Here is a 17,483-nt window from a genome sequence, read left to right as displayed (position 1 = left end):
AGACATAGTAGTTACATAAATATACCAAGAAATACAGTATATTTCAACAATTGCTGACACAATTGCAAAAATAGAAAATAGATGTATAAACACTTATTTTGATTGAAACCAGTATCGAAGCATATATAACAAGTAGAACCAGCAAGGGAAAATAGGAAAAGAAAATCCCAAATTAGATTCTTAAATAAAAGTATGTAAAAACGTGACAAAAGTGAAAAGAGAAAGGAAAAAACGACCAAGTGCAATCCCATTATGAATATTGAAACAAAATTGTGATAACATCACCCAGTTCCTATAGTTATATTTATTGTGGTCCCAAAATAACAATCAAAATGAATTTATTCAGAAATAAATCTATTTAATACAAATACTACTTTTTTTTAGTTTATACAGAACTTGACAAATATCGATACTTCTCTGTACGTATATCGTCATGAGCCTTTTCCTTCCGTTTTTCTTTACTCGTCTAGAATTATCCCATACTTGTGCTTATATGCACTTTTGGAACAATTATTTCGTTTGATCGACACACCATTTCTGGTATGTGTTCTTTTCGATGGTCATTAATTTTGCTCTTATCCACTTGATTCATCTCTTACTACCTTATGTCACCTTTCGGCTTGAATGGGATTTTATCTATAGGAACTGGGTGATGTTATCACAATTTTGTTTCAATATTTATAATGGGATTGCACTTGGTCGTTTTTTCCTTTCTCTTTTCACTTTTGTCACGTTTTTACATACTTTTATTTAAGAAACTAATTTGGGATTTTCTTTTCCTATTTTCCCTTGCTGGTTCTACTTGTTATATATGCTTCGATACTGGTTTCAATCAAAATAAGTGTTTATACATCTATTTTCTATTTTTGCAATTGTGTCAGCAATTTTTGAAATATACTGTATTTCTTGGTATATTTATGTAACTACTATGTCTTGTTTGTGTATATGTTTTGTTTCTGTTATTTCATGTATGTTATCATGTCATTTTATTTATTATCCTCTATCGGTATGTGTTACTTTGTAGCCCTGAAGAAGCCCATGATGTAGGGCGAAACGCGTTGGCTGCTCATCTTTATGAACTCATTGGTGCAACAAACTTTTCGTACTAATTAAAGTCTTGTTGAAGAAACCAAGGAATACCACACATCATTATTATTATTTCTTGTTTGGACTTTTTGCACTTATTGTATTGTAATTGACCAATTGGAGTGGTGCACCCCCTCATTGTGTTTGATCATGAGGTCATAGTGGCATGATGGAATGTTGGCACAGGGCTGGAGACGGTTAAAGGATGAGAAGGAGGGCAGATGATGGAAGTGGTTTTCACTACATGCTAGCTACATAACAAATAAAATACATTTTACTTACTGAATAAACGACTCTTCATTACAAATGTGTCGACGAGGATGATATGACAATATCCATTATAACATACCCGGGTTTCCTTCACTTCCAAACACTTTTTTGAGTACTCCGATTACGCTTTCCGTAGTCACATGCCTCACAAACTCTACCATGACCCACCTTGAGTTCACATCAACCATCACCACAGCAAAACGCTCATTCTCGTTCACATAATCCATAGGCCAAACACAGCTTCTTCCATGGGCCTCCTTCTTCACTGAAGAAGAAGAGGAGAGTGGCTCTGTATTGCAAACAGGGGAGGGACATGCAGGATCAAGTGTTCGGGTTTCATGATGATGGACGACAAAGATATACCGGGTTGGAGGAAGAACATAAGGGCGGCAAATGAAGGATTGGAGGTGGTAGCAGGATGATACGAGGTTATTGGGAAGAGGACAGAGAGCACAGAACATGTAGGTTGGCAGGTAAGTTTCAGGATTATGTAATGAAGTAAAGCATGTAACTTTTGCACCAGAATATAATATTGTTGTAAACATGAAAATGTGATAAGTATCCTTTAGTTTTGTTTGAATTTGTATTTAGGAAACAAAGGGGATATGTTATAATGGATATTGTCATCCAGCCTCGTGGCAAAATGCATGAGGTCATAGTGGCATGATGGAATGTTGGCACTTAAAATAAAATACATTTTACTTACAGAACAAGCGACTCTTCATTACAGCAACCCACACTAAAACTAATACCATTATACTCAGCAGTCAGAAAGTCAATTGTATGTCATACAGGCTGTGTAAAATGCCCTTTTACTGCTTAACGCTCTTATACGCATGTAAGATAAAACTGCTTGTGTCTTATCCATCACCAAGTACCATACCAGTCCACAGCAATAAACCACCCATCGCCCACTGAAGAAGCATAGAGTGACTGAAGAGATCTGCCACGTGCTGCTGGTTAACAGAGGACTCTAATTTATTCCAACACTAAATATACTACAGCCACTCTTTGGCATCTCACAATGACAAACAGATTTTGTATAATATTAAGAGTTTCAATCCCAGCAGATGTCTCCACTACGTCTTTCATTAACTTATGCTTATACAAAATATCTCAGAATGGACAACCCAGTTCATTAAGTACATGAACATAAAAAATGCCAAAAAGGGATATGCAGAGGTGCTAAAGCTTCCAGCCTACAGAAACCCATCACTTATGCACCTATCTCTCAAACTTCTTTATCCATCCTACTGCTAAGCGATGCGTCCCATTACACTATAACTGCACTTTGGTGTTCCCTGAGCACAACATGGAAACATTTCCCACACAGTTTCAAAATAAAGACCACACACTTCCAACCAAAAACGCTACACAGTGTAGTGTGCAACCCATGTAGGCAAGAGCTTCAGCACCCCTCGTAGGGGTATGTGCTATATAAATGTTACAATACATAATTGTGGTAACTGTATTCATGCGCAGCTGAGCTGAAAATCCACCACTAGAAAACGTTTAATGTACGTTCTTGCAGAGTATTGCCAAGATCGATAGGGCCTGACAGCTGCAGTAGCGATATTTGGAGTTCATTCCAGAGTGGGGATTTCTGAGATAATCCCTCTGACTTTGTCCTCCACCACCCTCTTGCTGGAGGGATATTCATGAGGGTTACATCGTTGGTTTGTGATTCTGGGCTCCTCGTCAGTATATGCTTTGTTGACCTCCTTAAACCTGCAGCCTAGATGAACTCTGTGAATGGATAGACATTATAGCACATTTATATGTAGGACTTGGAGGAACACCCGACAAAGGTATGGTTGAAGGACTGAGATGTGTGCATTGATATTTAATGTTTCCTTTTGTTAGTGATGCCTTGTTGTGCACCAACTCAAGTCTGGGATTCTAGTCCTGTACATATTGCACAATAACATTCGTAAAGCTATGATAATAACATTCAAAGTATAATTATCCTTTGACTGCATAGTAAGTTCCCTTCTTTACTACTAGAGTTGTGCCATCAGGAACCTTGAACTCGGTTTTAGCTGCTGTAGCTTAGATGTTTGTGAATCCACAAACAAATATGGGACACCTCTGGGATTATGTCAGTTTCTGGCAAGCACTTTGATTCAACTTCAGCAGGAAGTTTTTGCTCATGTAGTAATTAGAGATGCTCCTTTAAGTCTTATGCTTGATTTAAATATATATCTTTGGTCTATATGCTCACGCTAATGATCATCAGAGAAAATATACTAGAGGCTTGATTCGGTGGCTTATAACATACTTGCTTTATCTCTTTTTCAGAGGTGTGAGCTCTGTCCCCACAAAGAAGGAGCACTGAAGAGGACAGACAATGGAGGTAAGGGTTCTGTCCAAAGTATGTCCTTGAAAACTGTGTAAGCTTACATTATGTACCCTGTGCATAGGAGGGACATTTGCCTGCCTGCTTCCTTCTAGAGCAGGGGTTCTTAACATGTGGTCTGGGAATCCCCAAGTGTTGGCAAAGCCTACTCGACGGATCCAAGACAGTTCAGGCAATATAATAATGTTGACAGATTAATAAATAACGAAGCAAAATTTGAAATTAAAAAACTTAAAACATTCTGTTAATGTGAAGGAATTTGAAATTAGAGGCTACAAATTAAGTTAGCATGCTCAGATTGGCCGGTGGGAGCAATGCAAGTGCATCAAACAGAATATAGTATATACGATGAGTTGAGATGAAATATTGAATCTTTGTATATTTGTTCGATGAATGCTTGTCTGTATATTTTCTGTGTTTATTTTTTGCTGTTCAAATAATCGAAAATGCTTAGGTCGGGGTCACTGGCTTCCAGTAATGACTCATTAGGGGTCTCCAGATTCCATTAATGATTCAGTGGTGGGGTCCCCGGTTTCTAGTAATGATTAAGTGGGGGTCCACTTAAATCAAAAGGTTAACAACCACTGCTCTGGAGGATGTAGATGAGCTCTAGATGCGTTATCTGAGTAAAAAGCAGGTGATGGTGGTGGTGGTTAAGTTGGAGGTGATAATAGTGGCAAATGGTTGATAGTCTTTCTCCTGTGTACCACAGGTGCTGTAGGGCTGCAGAAGTAATGATGAATCTGGGCGGAAATTGTGTGTGTGTTCGATTTCAGATATTGAGTGGAGTGCCAACTGCATTTGAATCTGTTTTTTCTGCATATAAATTCCTCCAGTACCGGCAGGGACTTACATTAAGAAACCAGGGCAGAAGAAGGATACTGAGCATTTTGCTAGCTGACCTGATTTTTTTTAACAAGTTAATACGTGTCCATGCAGTAACTGCATTTCCGCTGTCGCTTTTAATGGCTGATTCTTGCTGAGGTCCACTTTTAAACATAACTCTTCAGACTCTGTATCTTTTTGTACAGTGTTGCTATATCTTTAGAGACGTGTGCGTCTTTGTCCCTGTCTCTGTAGTTTGGTGTGTGATGCTTTATCTCTGTTTGCCTAACCGGTTCTTTCTCTCTCGGTCCAGGTTGGGCGCATGTGGTATGTGCCCTCTATATCCCAGAAGTCCAGTTTGCTAATGTTCTGACCATGGAGCCCATTGTACTTCAGTATGTACCACACGACCGCTTCCACAAGGTAAGCGCGATGGAAGTATGCCATCCCCTGAATGGTGGCGGTCCTTGTCTTGTGCTACACTGACAACCAGTTCATCCCTAGGGGATCCTGTTTAGGATATAGCTCTCCATGTATGTGAGCTTGGGCTTGAGAACATCTCCCTATTTTATGGCAGGATATTTATCCAAGTATTTTCATTTCATGTGTGCTTTTATTCGGCATGTATAAAGTCATCGTTGGCGTTGGGGCATGTCACGTATTGCATATACAGTAAAAATATTTGGTTAGCTATGCAAACTAGATTATTATAAGACATAAAGATTTCTTCCATTATTATAAAATTAACTTTATAGACTGAGGTAGATGGCTTAATAGAATTTATTTGAAAGTGTTGACGGAGTATATATGATTATAGAGTTATATTATGAAGGCAACCTAAACCAATAATGCTGTTATTCGGTTGACAATTATTTCACCCTTCTCTTGAAAGAGGCATTCTAGTCTATTGTCCGGAGGTGGGCCATGCCCTTTACGCTGCTCTTGAGAAGGATTGGTATTTTTGTTTTTAAACATGTTATAATTTTTGACATTGAGTTTTCATTGTTTCTGAAATATTTACTTTCTCCTGATACTTTCAGTTTCTTTGCTAACTAAGCCAGGGATCTATATTGCAAGGAGTTTTACGTTATGCATGCAGTTCGTAGCAGACAGTGACTCTTTATTGTCAGCCAGTGACGTGGTCTGTATGTACAGTGCTGGAGCCGGAAGTAGTCCCAGAAAGAGATGGTGAGTGAGTAGCAAGCAGACGTTGCGGGAAGGCGTGTAGTAAAGCATCAGAACGTATACAATCTGTGCTTCTAGGGAAGGGAAGTGTATGGGTAATAATAGTAAGCTTTGTATAGAAGAGGGCTGTATGTCATTTGAGAGGTGTTGTGCCATCAGTATGTGTAGTTCTTCTGTTTTTGTTGTCATTTGACATTTGTTTAGTGCACACTCTGTAATTAGCATCGTGTTGTTTTTAAGTAGTTAGGTGGTTCGTGCTGTCAAGCAATAAAAACCTTGCTCTATTTTCAGGATTTGTGTCTTGGATGCTGATTGTAGCAACAGCAGAGAGAATGGCAGACCTCCTAGCCAGAGGAGGACGTATGCCATGTGGTCTTTCTTAAGGTCTGCAGTGGCCCATTAATAGAGACCTTTGCATGTAAATGTGAACTGGCAGACATTTAGGGAATGCTATAGTGGGTTGTGTTTTAAATGAATGAATAAAATGTGAAATTTTTATACGGAATTTATATTATCTTCTTCCGCGTTTTACAGACCTGTTACATCTGCGAAGAGCAGGGGCGAGAGAGTAAGGCTGCATCAGGGGCCTGTATGACCTGCAACCGACATGGCTGCCGCCAAGCCTTTCACGTCACCTGGTGAGTATCGATAACTTGGCTCCCTCGAAACTACAGGCTGGTGGCTTAGTTGTATCTCTCTGATAACGGGTGCTACGAGGAGACATTATTGTGTTTCAAATTGGGTGTTGACATCAAAGCTGTCAACCATGCCTACTGTCTGTAATATAGCAAGAGTGGGATTTGGTTCTGCCTCTTTCAGCCACTGGCTTTTTTATCAACTTTTTCAGTCATTGGTTTGAGCCTTCTTCAATCACATGTTTATTCTGCCCTGAAAAGAAGTTTTCTCTCAGCTGATGCAGTTGGCTAGTAGGGTGCACAGCTGGAATACATGCACATGCATGAGGGATTTTTTTTTCAACTACAGAACTCCTGCCTGCTCTCTCCTTTCATCACTTCTCTGATCTCTGCTTGTGCTTCATCCATCCAATCTACCGCCTCTATGTGGCTTCACACACCTCCTATCCCTTTCTCTCTCACATTTGTCTCCCTGCTTACTCCGAGTTGACGTCGATGGTGATGACCCAGAATTGAACGTGCACCTGTGATCACTTCCTGTTGACTGCTGTGGTAGCCTGGTTCTAGGAAGCCGCTGCATAAGCAGAACTCTCTCTGCTGTGCCTTAGAATACAGGGAGTGCAGAATTATTAGGCAAATGAGTATTTTGACCACATCATCCTCTTTATGCATGTTGACTTACTCCAAGCTGTATAGGCTCGAAAGCCTACTACCAATTAAGCATATTAGGTGATGTGCATCTCTGTAATGAGAAGGGGTGTGGTCTAATGACATCAACACCCTATATCAGGTGTGCATAATTATTAGGCAACTTCCTTTCCTTTGGCAAAATGGGTCAAAAGAAGGACTTGACAGGCTCAGAAAAGTCAAAAATAGTGAGATATCTTGCAGAGGGATGCAGCACTCTTAAAATTGCAAAGCTTCTGAAGCGTGATCATCGAACAATCAAGCGTTTCATTCAAAATAGTCAACAGGGTCGCAAGAAGCGTGTGGAAAAACCAAGGCGCAAAATAACTGCCCATGAACTGAGAAAAGTCAAGCGTGCAGCTGCCACGATGCCACTTGCCACCAGTTTGGCCATATTTCAGAGCTGCAACATCACTGGAGTGCCCAAAAGCACAAGGTGTGCAATACTCAGAGACATGGCCAAGGTAAGAAAGGCTGAAAGACGACCACCACTGAACAAGACACACAAGCTGAAACGTCAAGACTGGGCCAAGAAATATCTCAAGACTGATTTTTATAAGGTTTTATGGACTGATGAAATGAGAGTGAGTCTTGATGGGCCAGATGGATGGGCCCGTGGCTGGATTGGTAAAGGGCAGAGAGCTCCAGTCCGACTCAGACGCCAGCAAGGTGGAGGTGGAGTACTGGTTTGGGCTGGTATCATCAAAGATGAGCTTGTGGGGCCTTTTCGGGTTGAGGATGGAGTCAAGATCAACTCCCAGTCCTACTGCCAGTTCCTGGAAGACACCTTCTTCAAGCAGTGGTACAGGAAGAAGTCTGCATCCTTCAAGAAAAACATGATTTTCATGCAGGACAATGCTCCATCACACGCGTCCAAGTACTCCACAGCGTGGCTGGCAAGAAAGGGTATAAAAGAAGGAAATCTAATGACATGGCCTCCTTGTTCACCTGATCTGAACCCCATTGAGAACCTGTGGTCCATCATCAAATGTGAGCTTTACAAGGAGGGAAAACAGTACACCTCTCTGAACAGTGTCTGGGAGGCTGTGGTTGCTGCTGCACGCAATGTTGATGGTGAACAGATCAAAACACTGACAGAATCCATGGATGGCAGGCTTTTGAGTGTCCTTGCAAAGAAAGGTGGCTATATTGGTCACTGATTTTTTTTTTTTTTGTTTTTGAATGTCAGAAATGTATATTTGTGAATGTTGAGATGTTATATTGGTTTCACTGGTAATAATAAATAATTGAAATGGGTATATATTTTTTTTTGTTGAGTTGCCTAATAATTATGCACAGTAATAGTCACCTGCACACACAGATATCCCCCTAACATAGCTAAAACTAAAAACAAACTAAAAACTACTTCCAAAAATATTCAGCTTTGATATTAATGAGTTTTTTGGGTTCATTGAGAACATGGTTGTTGTTCAATAATAAAATTAATCCTCAAAAATACAACTTGCCTAATAATTCTGCACTCCCTGTATACTCTCTGTATGTAATTTGTGATCCTCCCTCTCAGGGCCGGATTTAGCACTGGTGGCGGCCTGCGCGACAATCTTTTTTGGCAACCCCGGTCCATGACTATCTTCTCTGATTCCTTTACTACCACCCGGAAAATGTGCCCCCTCATCTCTCCATAGCCCCCCTTCCACATACATTAAATTTGTTTTAAAGCACTTGTAAAGTGTGGCTTAACTAATCCACACAGCTATCCACACAAAATACAGTTCTTTTCTTTACAGCAGGCACATTAATCCTCTGCGCTACTTTATGGCGGGTCACAACTGCCACTGGACAAAAGGCCTATCTCTGTTTCTAGCAAGAACATTAATCACAAGTGTTATTCTGACATTTTAATTGCGTCCTGAAGGCTGGAAGCACAGGGAACTTTTCAGCAGGTGCTTTTAGATCTCACGTTTTTGTAAGTTATTGGTAAACACAGCGCCCATCCTGAGATCAGCGCCCTCACTACCCAGGTCAGCACCCTGTGTGGTGGCACCGCCCTGAAGCCGGCCCTGCTCCCTCTCTTTATCATGCTGCAAATATCGTGCCATCTGTTGGCCTTTTCTCGTGGCATTTTGCCCTATTGGGGTTTCCTTGGCGTGTCCGCTCAGGCTAGCTCTTTCCCTCGACATCACTTGCACCTCTTGCCCTTTCTTTCTCCTGCCTTGGCTTCTTCCTCCCATTATCGGGGCCCCCGTCGCTCCCCCTCACCATGCCTTCAGCCCTCTCTTTTTCCTGCCCTCTCTTCCAGTTCTCTTCCCTGCCATCCCTTTCCCCACACCCGTGCCCTTTTTGTCACGCTTTATTCTAACGTGATACTTACAATTACAGCCAGACCAGAGGCTTTGCCTCTGTGCCTTTGTATTCGTTGTCTCCTAAGGTTTCCTTCTCGCTCGCTGACCGTACCTTCTCTCCTCTTACCCTTTATCTCCGCTCTCCTCCTCATGCCACCTCCCTTCCCTCATCCATGATCTTCCCTTTCCTTTCGTCATCTGCTGTCCTGGTGCTTTCCTGCTAAACAGATAGTTTTCCACAAAGAGATTAATCATCGGGCCCTCAATTACTCGACTTGGTTCCCAGCCAAGTGAAACACCAATAAAGTATTTTCACCCTTGGCTCGCTGACCACCGCTGCAGCCAAAGCCCAGTAGGATAGAATTTTGGGTTAAAGGGGGCATCTGAACTTCCAGGTATCCCCAGTTAGTGTTACTGCACTCGAAAATGGTATTTCCCTACCCCAGCATCGACGTCTGCACCCATCAGAATTATCCCTGAGACTAGTTTAACAGTATCGACGCACCAAGCATGAGCCCTCTCAATGTTAGAAACACGTGCAGTGAATATGTGCAGCAGGCGCGTGCATTGGGAAGTTTCATGTAGGACTGCTGCAGCAGGACCCAAAGGACCATTCAGTCATAGCAGTAATGGCTGTCAACTGGTACCGTGCCATGCGAGATGCCCATATCATTTATGTCTTGTAGGGAACTGTGTGCCATAGCATGTTAATTTAAGCCAAGTACACAATCTGCCACATTTTGCTAAGAGAATTTATACGAGCAGAACTGCACCCTCAGAATATTGTGCCAAGACGGCCGTGCCATCAGAATATTATGTCACAGCAACGAACCATACGATGCCAAAACAAATATGCAGTTTGTTAATTGCAGCACCATAAATTTGCAGTCATAAATATTGTGCCAATATAAATATTTCTACAGAATGATGTACCAAGATGAATGTGCTGTTAAGAAGTTGTTGTACCAGTATATACATTGCATTAGGCGACTGATCCAGTATTTTTATGGACAGCACCTCGTGCCTAGCCGAAGAAGTGTCTTCTTCATTATTTGGTGCCACCTCATTGGCAGGGTGTTGTTTCCAGTACCAAAAGCCTACGTTGCTCCTCAGGACTGCATCCTGCCTATGTGCTGGTGCAGTACAGCAGACAAATATATGGTCGACATGGGTGCTGGCTCGTTCTTGTGTTTCCCCTGTTGGCCATGTTTTCCTAAAGGTTTTGTGGCTGGGGGACCAGTGGAGGCATCAGAGACTAATGTCAAACTGAGCATCATTAGCAAGGCTGGTACGAGGATTTGTGCTGCCAAAGGTAAATCGACATAGGCTATTCCCCCACCCACCCCTTCTTACAAAGGGGCACCATTTGCAGCTTGTTAAACCGTCTGGCGTCCTAGTAGGATGCCTAGTTTTCATTTTCCCTAGATGAGACCCAGTAATCCGGTACTCCGTTGGAGTGGGGTGGGAGACTGCAAATGTTATACTGATGGCCAAGATACACATTCCTGATAACGCAGCATCATAGTTTTTCCAAAGAACAAAGAGGCAGAAATAACAGGATGCTGTGTACCATCAGTACAAGGATGCACTGTTCTAGCCTTCATAAGCTATGCACATTGAATTTAAGGTTAGATTTATGTTGTACACTAGGTACCATCTAATCGCATTGTTGGTATTGTGCTCACTTAATAGTGAGGCATGATACGTTATTTTTTTTCTCACATGGAACACAACGAATGTGATCATTTTTACTATGTTTTATGGAAAGAGTGTCTTTATGAAACGTGTCATTAATTAATCTGGGCAACTAGACTGTCTAACAGAGTGGCTATATTAAGCCTGTAAATGCCGTGCTCAGTGAATTTAGGGTCAAGAACGAAGTTTTATATTATGTACCACTCCATTGAGGAAGAATTAATCTATATATAGTTGAGGTATTTTAGAATTTTTTAATGGATGTAATTGAAGCCCATATTATTTTGCATATTATGTTATTATTGGTCTTTATAATAAGGCAAGGCCTCTTGAAGGGCTGGTAGATTAACGTTTCTGGCTAATATTTGTCTTATTTTCATTATTATTTGATTTTTGTTATGGTTTTAATTAACTTATCTATCTGTCTATATCCACCCCATTCTTACAGAGGGGCACCATTAGCAGCTTTTCGGACCGTCTGGCGCCCTTGTAGGATGTCTAGTTTTCATTTTCCCTAGATGAGACCCAGTAATATATTACTCCGTCTCGAGTGGTGTGGGAGACTTTCTCCAGACGTCTTTGCCATATTATACTGATGGCCAAGATACACATTCCTGATGACGTAGAATCCTAGTTTTCCCAAAGAACAAAGAGGCAAAAATAACAGGCTGCTGTGTACCATCAGTGCAAGGTTGGACTGTTCCAGTTCCACTGCACTGAATGCATATCTTGTGACTTAATGGCATGGCTGGATATCTTGTGGCATAATAATGCTTAATCAACCTGTCCTTCCTGGCTCGGTCCTTTTTTTTTTTTTTTACTTTGCATCTTTTGTGTCTTCAGAGGCGGCAGCTGCATTCTTAGGTCATTCAGGAAATAGAAAGGGAGGGCGATGGAGATACGGAGGGAGGCACACAAGTGTTGACAAAATCATTGCAAACCTTTCAACACACAAAAAAAGATAATGTTCTGAAAAAGACAACTTTCGAGGAAGCTAGGGCTATTAGCCTATTCTCTAAAATGCAAGTCAAAATGTCAGTGCAACAACACATTCTGTTCTAAAGGTCAACTGCATGCATTTTCCCAAGTCCAAGATGATCCGCATTATGTTGTGGACAGCACTCCTTCTAACTAGAATTCACTCAGGGTCCCCCAAAGACCCCTGTCCGCCAACAGTACTTCAATTAGTAAACAACTCTATCGCTGTGCTGCTGGAGACCATTTTTGTAGAAGTTCTGGACTCAGGGGTGTTTCCTCCCACTTGAAAGGGATCAATAATTATGCCCATTAAGAAAAAAACTGGAGGAAAACCAGATCTTAAAAACCTATGCCCCATTGCCCTTCTGCCTACACTTGCAAAACTTCTGGAAAAACATATCAACCAAGACCTGGCCATCTTCTTGCTTAATCACGACTGTTCGGGTGTCTGTCAGCATTGGTTCTGGAAAAACCACAGCACGGAATCCGCTCTGATCACCACCACTAATTCCGTGAGGAGACAGGTTGACCAGGGAGGCAGTGCCATCCTGATACTATTGGACCTGTCGGCGGCATTCAATACTATCTCGCTCCAAATTGTTCTACACAGCCAACATCAGGCAGGACTAAGGATTCTGGCTAGGAGCATCCTGGAGTCTTTTCTCCAAAACAGGCCAATGACAGTTAGGTGTGGTGACTACAGCTCAACCCCCTTTCAGCTTCTCTGTGGAGTCCCTCAGGGATGGTCACTTAGCCCCACCCTCTTTCATTTGTACATGACTCCTCTGGCTAAAATCATCTGATCGTTTAACTTGCAGGTGTCTTCATATGCTTATGACACCCAAATTATTGTCAATATTCATGACAATATACAGATTACGGCAGACAGATTTCAATCCTGCATGAAAGAAATCAGCAATTGGATGAACCATAATTGGTTGAAGATGAACGGGAATAAAACGGAGGTCATCATCTTTGGGGCAAACACCTCCATTTGGAATCATAGCTGGTGGGCTGAGATCTGTGGGACCCTTCCCAATCCTGTTTCTGAAGCCAGGAACCTCGGGGTCATCTGCGATTTAGATCTGACTTTTAATGTGCAGATAAATAAAATTTTCAATACCTGTCTTTGGAGAATTAGAATTCCTAAAAAAGTTCTGCCATTTATTCCTCCTGGCCTCAGGGTGACACTGGTGCTGACCCTCATAATCTCTAGATTATACTACTGTAATGCCCTTTATTTTTTTTGTATATATTATTTATTGCGTTTTCAAAGTAGTATGACACAGAACAAGAAACAACTCCGATGCTTCCGGTAGAATCGCCAAAGAGCAAGGTTTAAAAATCACATCAAGCATTAGAACCTGATGAACAGTCACATCGTACCCATCAGCGATGTTGCCAACAATACCTTGCCAATGCAAACAAAGTGTAGGCAGACAAGAGGCAACTAGCCCAATTTTTCATGTCCCATCAGCATCGGGAAACAAAGGGATGAGAAAGGATAGCCAGAGAGGAGAGAAAAAAGAGAACAAGAAAGAAAGAAGGCCTCGCATCTGTCACAGCCAATCCGAGCAAGCCGAGCGTATTCTCATTGTAACAAAGGGAGGGAGGGGGAAGAGGGAGGCACCGAAAAGGGCAGCGCCGAAAAGGGCAGCGCTAAACACGAGCTGCCTTCACACATTCTGCTACCCACGTTCAAGGAAGGTCCGCAGAGGGGACCACACATTCCTTGGTTCGACAGCTGGGCGGCATCAACTCCCAATAAGTCGCTAATTGCTCCTGGCAGTACGCAGCATCCCGCAGCCAATCCTGGCAACGAGCCTCCTGCCTACTACCCCAACTCCCAATAAGTCGCTAATTGCTCCTGGCAGTACGCAGCATCCCGCAGCCAATCCTGGCAACGAGCCGCCTGCCTACTACCCCAGCACATCACTACTCTGCGCTTCGCCAGCTCCAAAATTAACCCCACTAATCTCCTGTTCTCAGGCGGAATATCCCTAATATAACCCACAAGAGCAAGTTTAGGGGATCTTGGTAATTTAAGCCTGACCATATCCTCCAGCGCACTCAGCACATCCATCCAGAATCCTCCCAGCACCCCACAGCCTCATGCCAGGTGCAGGAAATCCACCCCGATACCGCACACCTATCGCATCGGTCATCATACTGAACGCCCATCCTCTTGAGGCATCATGGCATGAAATACAGGCAGTGCAGAAATTTAAAATGCAATAAGCGTAACCTGTAACAGCAAAGTCTCCATACATCATCCGTCATCATCCGTCAGGGTCTCCCCGACATCCAGCTCCCACTGCTCTCTTGCCCTAGGTGATGCCACGGGTGCAGTCGCCTCCATACACACATACAAGCTGATAATAAGGCCGCGGGAAGATGAGGACCTATACAGTAACTCCAAGATGTGACTCGCTGGAAGAGCCGCAGGGAAATCAGGGTATGTGGATCGCAGGAATTCCCTGATCTGAAGGTAAGTGAGCCGAAAGTGCATGGCATCATACAGCGCGCAATGCGCAGCCTCGGAAGAAATAAATGAGTTTTCAGGGTATCAGGGACCCAGAATCATCAGCTATAATTTTCATTTATTGCCCGTCCAGCCAGCCACCTCCTAATACACGCGGGTGCACATCGTCTCTTATCGGCGCCGAGGGCGCAAACGGCACCCCGGCTCCAGCCTGCCGCAGAAGCACCTGCACGCCACTGTATCCATGCCCCGCAACACAGAGCGAGGCTTGTCATATAACACTCCAGACAGTCGGGCGGGCCAAATCGAGTCTTGTTCTGGAGCCAAGTGCGGTAAATATTTTATGGGGTGTGTCCAGAAATGCTCATAATGGGCCTGTGCGCAATTATAATAGAGTTCCAAATCCGGAGCAGCCTATCCGCCCAGCTCGAACGGCATCGTGAGCATCTCCCATGATATCCTGGGCTGCTTACCGGCCCAAACCAAGGCTATGAGTAAAGACCTAAGTCTTCTCTGGAAGCTGGAAGAGAGCACGAGAAGGATGTTGGTAAACAGATAGAGAAATTTGGGCAGGACTACCATCTTCGCAATGGCTACACGGCCAGTCAGCGAAAGCGGTAAGGAGCGCCATGCCCCAACCTTGTCTTCCAGACACCCAGTTGCCCTACCGTAATGGGGTGACCATAATTCATCTAGGTCCCTGCACACCCAAATAGAGGACGAGACCGTTAGCCCAGCTCAGAGGATATCTCGATCGATACTGCACAGTGATGGCAGACAAATGCAAGACCACGGACTTAGACCAGTTGATAGTGATCCCAGAAATCCGACCGAAACGTGCAATCTCATCTAGAAGTATGTAGAGGTAGACCTGTGGGTCCCGTACATATAGAGCAACATCATCAGCGTACATAGAAACCAAGATTGGGTGTTGTCTAAACGCCAGACCTCTATGATTATGATGCTGTCGCAAATGCGCAGCCAGCGGCTCCATCGCCACCGCAAGAGCAGGGGCAAGAGGTACCCCTAGACACAGGGAAAGGATCTGTCATCATTCCATTAATTCTCAACTGCGCCACTGGAGCTGAGTATAATAGACAAATTAATTGAATGAATCTGGACTCAAACCCACCCGCACCATCAGGCCAAACAAATATGACCATTCTAGAGAGTCGAATACCTTAGTGGTGTCCAAAAAAACAGCAGCAACTCAGTCCTCGGGAGTGAGCTATTGCAAAGAAGATATGGAGATTATACAAGGTCGAGCGACCCGGCACATCGCCAGAAGCTTCGCTAATATCTTGTTACTCAGGTTTATAAGCGACAGTGGCCTATACGAGTCGCAAGAACACGGGTCCTTACCTGGCTTCAGTATAGTACCTATGAGGGCCTCTTGCAACGACGCCGGCAGGGTGCCCCACTCAAGCGCCTCAGCGTACACAACTAATAAATGCGGGGCCAACAAGTTTGCATATTCCTTATAAACCGCCGCCATGAGCCTGTCTAGGCTGGGAGCTTTATCCCCGGGCATGCTGCGGATGACCTGTACTATATCCTCAACAGAGAACGGTGAGTCCTGCCTGACCTTGTCCGCACCTGCCCGACGGATGCCAGCGGAGTCCAATAGTTCCACAATATAATTTCCAGCCAACAGCCGACACAGCATTTCCACCAGCGTTCTACCAGTCCGCTCGCCCTCTCCATACCGTCTCGCTTTAGCCTGTCTACCCAGAAAGCAGAGCTCACAAAGCGCTACCTCCTCATACTCAGACAGCATCTCCCAGAACTACGCCAGGAGGGCATTAGACAAGTTGGCGCCAGCGCAATCAGCTGGGCCTCCAGATCTGCCAGGTCCTAGCGTATCGCCCTGAGCACGCCAGGCTGTTTAACTAAACAAATCCCCCGGATCACCACCTTGAATGCCTACCACAAGGTGCCAGCCGACGAAACCGAGCCCTTATTAACCGCAGAGTACTCCTTTTATAGCCATTCGCACCTCCTCTCCAAAGACTGAATCTTTTAATGCATTACGCAGCAGTCTTCACAAGAAATCACAAAGCGCACCCCAGGGAATTCCCAGCTTTGGCAAAACCAGAGAATGGTCCGACAGGGTTTGAGGCATGTGTTCAATAGTCTCCGGACAGAGCTCCATGTCTCTGGTACCAAGCCATCTATCAATTTGCAACCAGCTGTTATGGACTGTGTTAACGCATGTTCCTTCTCCTTCAGCGCTATGTTTTACCCTCCATAAATCCACCACATCACCCTACATCATGAATGGATGGAGCACCCCATGCGGCCGCCATGTGCTGAGGTTGCGCCCGACTCTCGCGATCCGCCACTGCATCCAGAACCACATTGAAGTCGCCACCCCACAATATCGACCCTGGCCCCAAAGAGCACATCAAGCGCCACACCTCCTCAAAGAACTGCGGGTCATCCACATTGGGACTGTATACAGACACCAGATGAAACGGTCTGTCATGCAGTTTACTATGCAGAAGGACATAACGACCTTGCGGGTCTAGAATGACTTTCTCAGTACGCCATTGCAGTCCCTTTCTAATCAAAATGGCACCCCCTCGTGCATAGCTTGAATATGCTTCCCAATCCAGCCAGCTCTTAGCCTGTGTTTCGTGGCATCTGTCAGGTGAATCTCTTGAAGCATACAAACATCTACCGCATGGCGCTGCATGTATGCAGAGATCAATTGCATCTTTTGCCCATCATTCAGCTCCTGAACATTCCAGTTCATACAATTCACATATGTCACCCCCCTAGGAGCAATCATAGCAAATGCCTCTGCTGCACCACGGCCATTTCACACCTAGTCACAATGCAAAACAGAGTTGAGGACAAGAAAATACAGAGATACAAAGGTAAAGAGAAACCATAGAATGCAATAATAAACAAGACAACAATCACCCCCCACCCACGCTGACCCCCCCAATTGAGCCAGCCCTGCAAACCCACCCAGACAC

The 17,483-nt window shown here is 43.8% G+C and overlaps 1 protein-coding gene across 3 annotated transcripts in view; it reads left to right on the top strand.

Annotated features, from left to right (window-relative positions):
• MLLT6 (MLLT6, PHD finger containing) overlaps window positions 1-17,483 on the top strand; it is a 396,940-nt gene that overhangs the window by 95,683 nt on the left and 283,774 nt on the right. For all 3 annotated transcript variants that reach the window (XM_069237485.1, XM_069237484.1, XM_069237483.1), the window contains exons 3-5: window positions 3,655-3,709; window positions 4,851-4,960; window positions 6,257-6,360. In XM_069237485.1, coding sequence (XP_069093586.1) covers window positions 3,655-3,709; window positions 4,851-4,960; window positions 6,257-6,360 — 269 coding nt within the window. The remainder of the gene's footprint in view (window positions 1-3,654; window positions 3,710-4,850; window positions 4,961-6,256; window positions 6,361-17,483) is intronic.

The sequence above is a fragment of the Pleurodeles waltl genome, chromosome 6 (assembly GCF_031143425.1).
Source record: "Pleurodeles waltl isolate 20211129_DDA chromosome 6, aPleWal1.hap1.20221129, whole genome shotgun sequence".
In the NCBI taxonomy this organism is placed as follows: domain Eukaryota; kingdom Metazoa; phylum Chordata; class Amphibia; order Caudata; family Salamandridae; genus Pleurodeles; species Pleurodeles waltl.
Note: the sequence above shows the minus strand (reverse complement) of the source record. Positions and strands in the feature narration are given on the sequence as shown.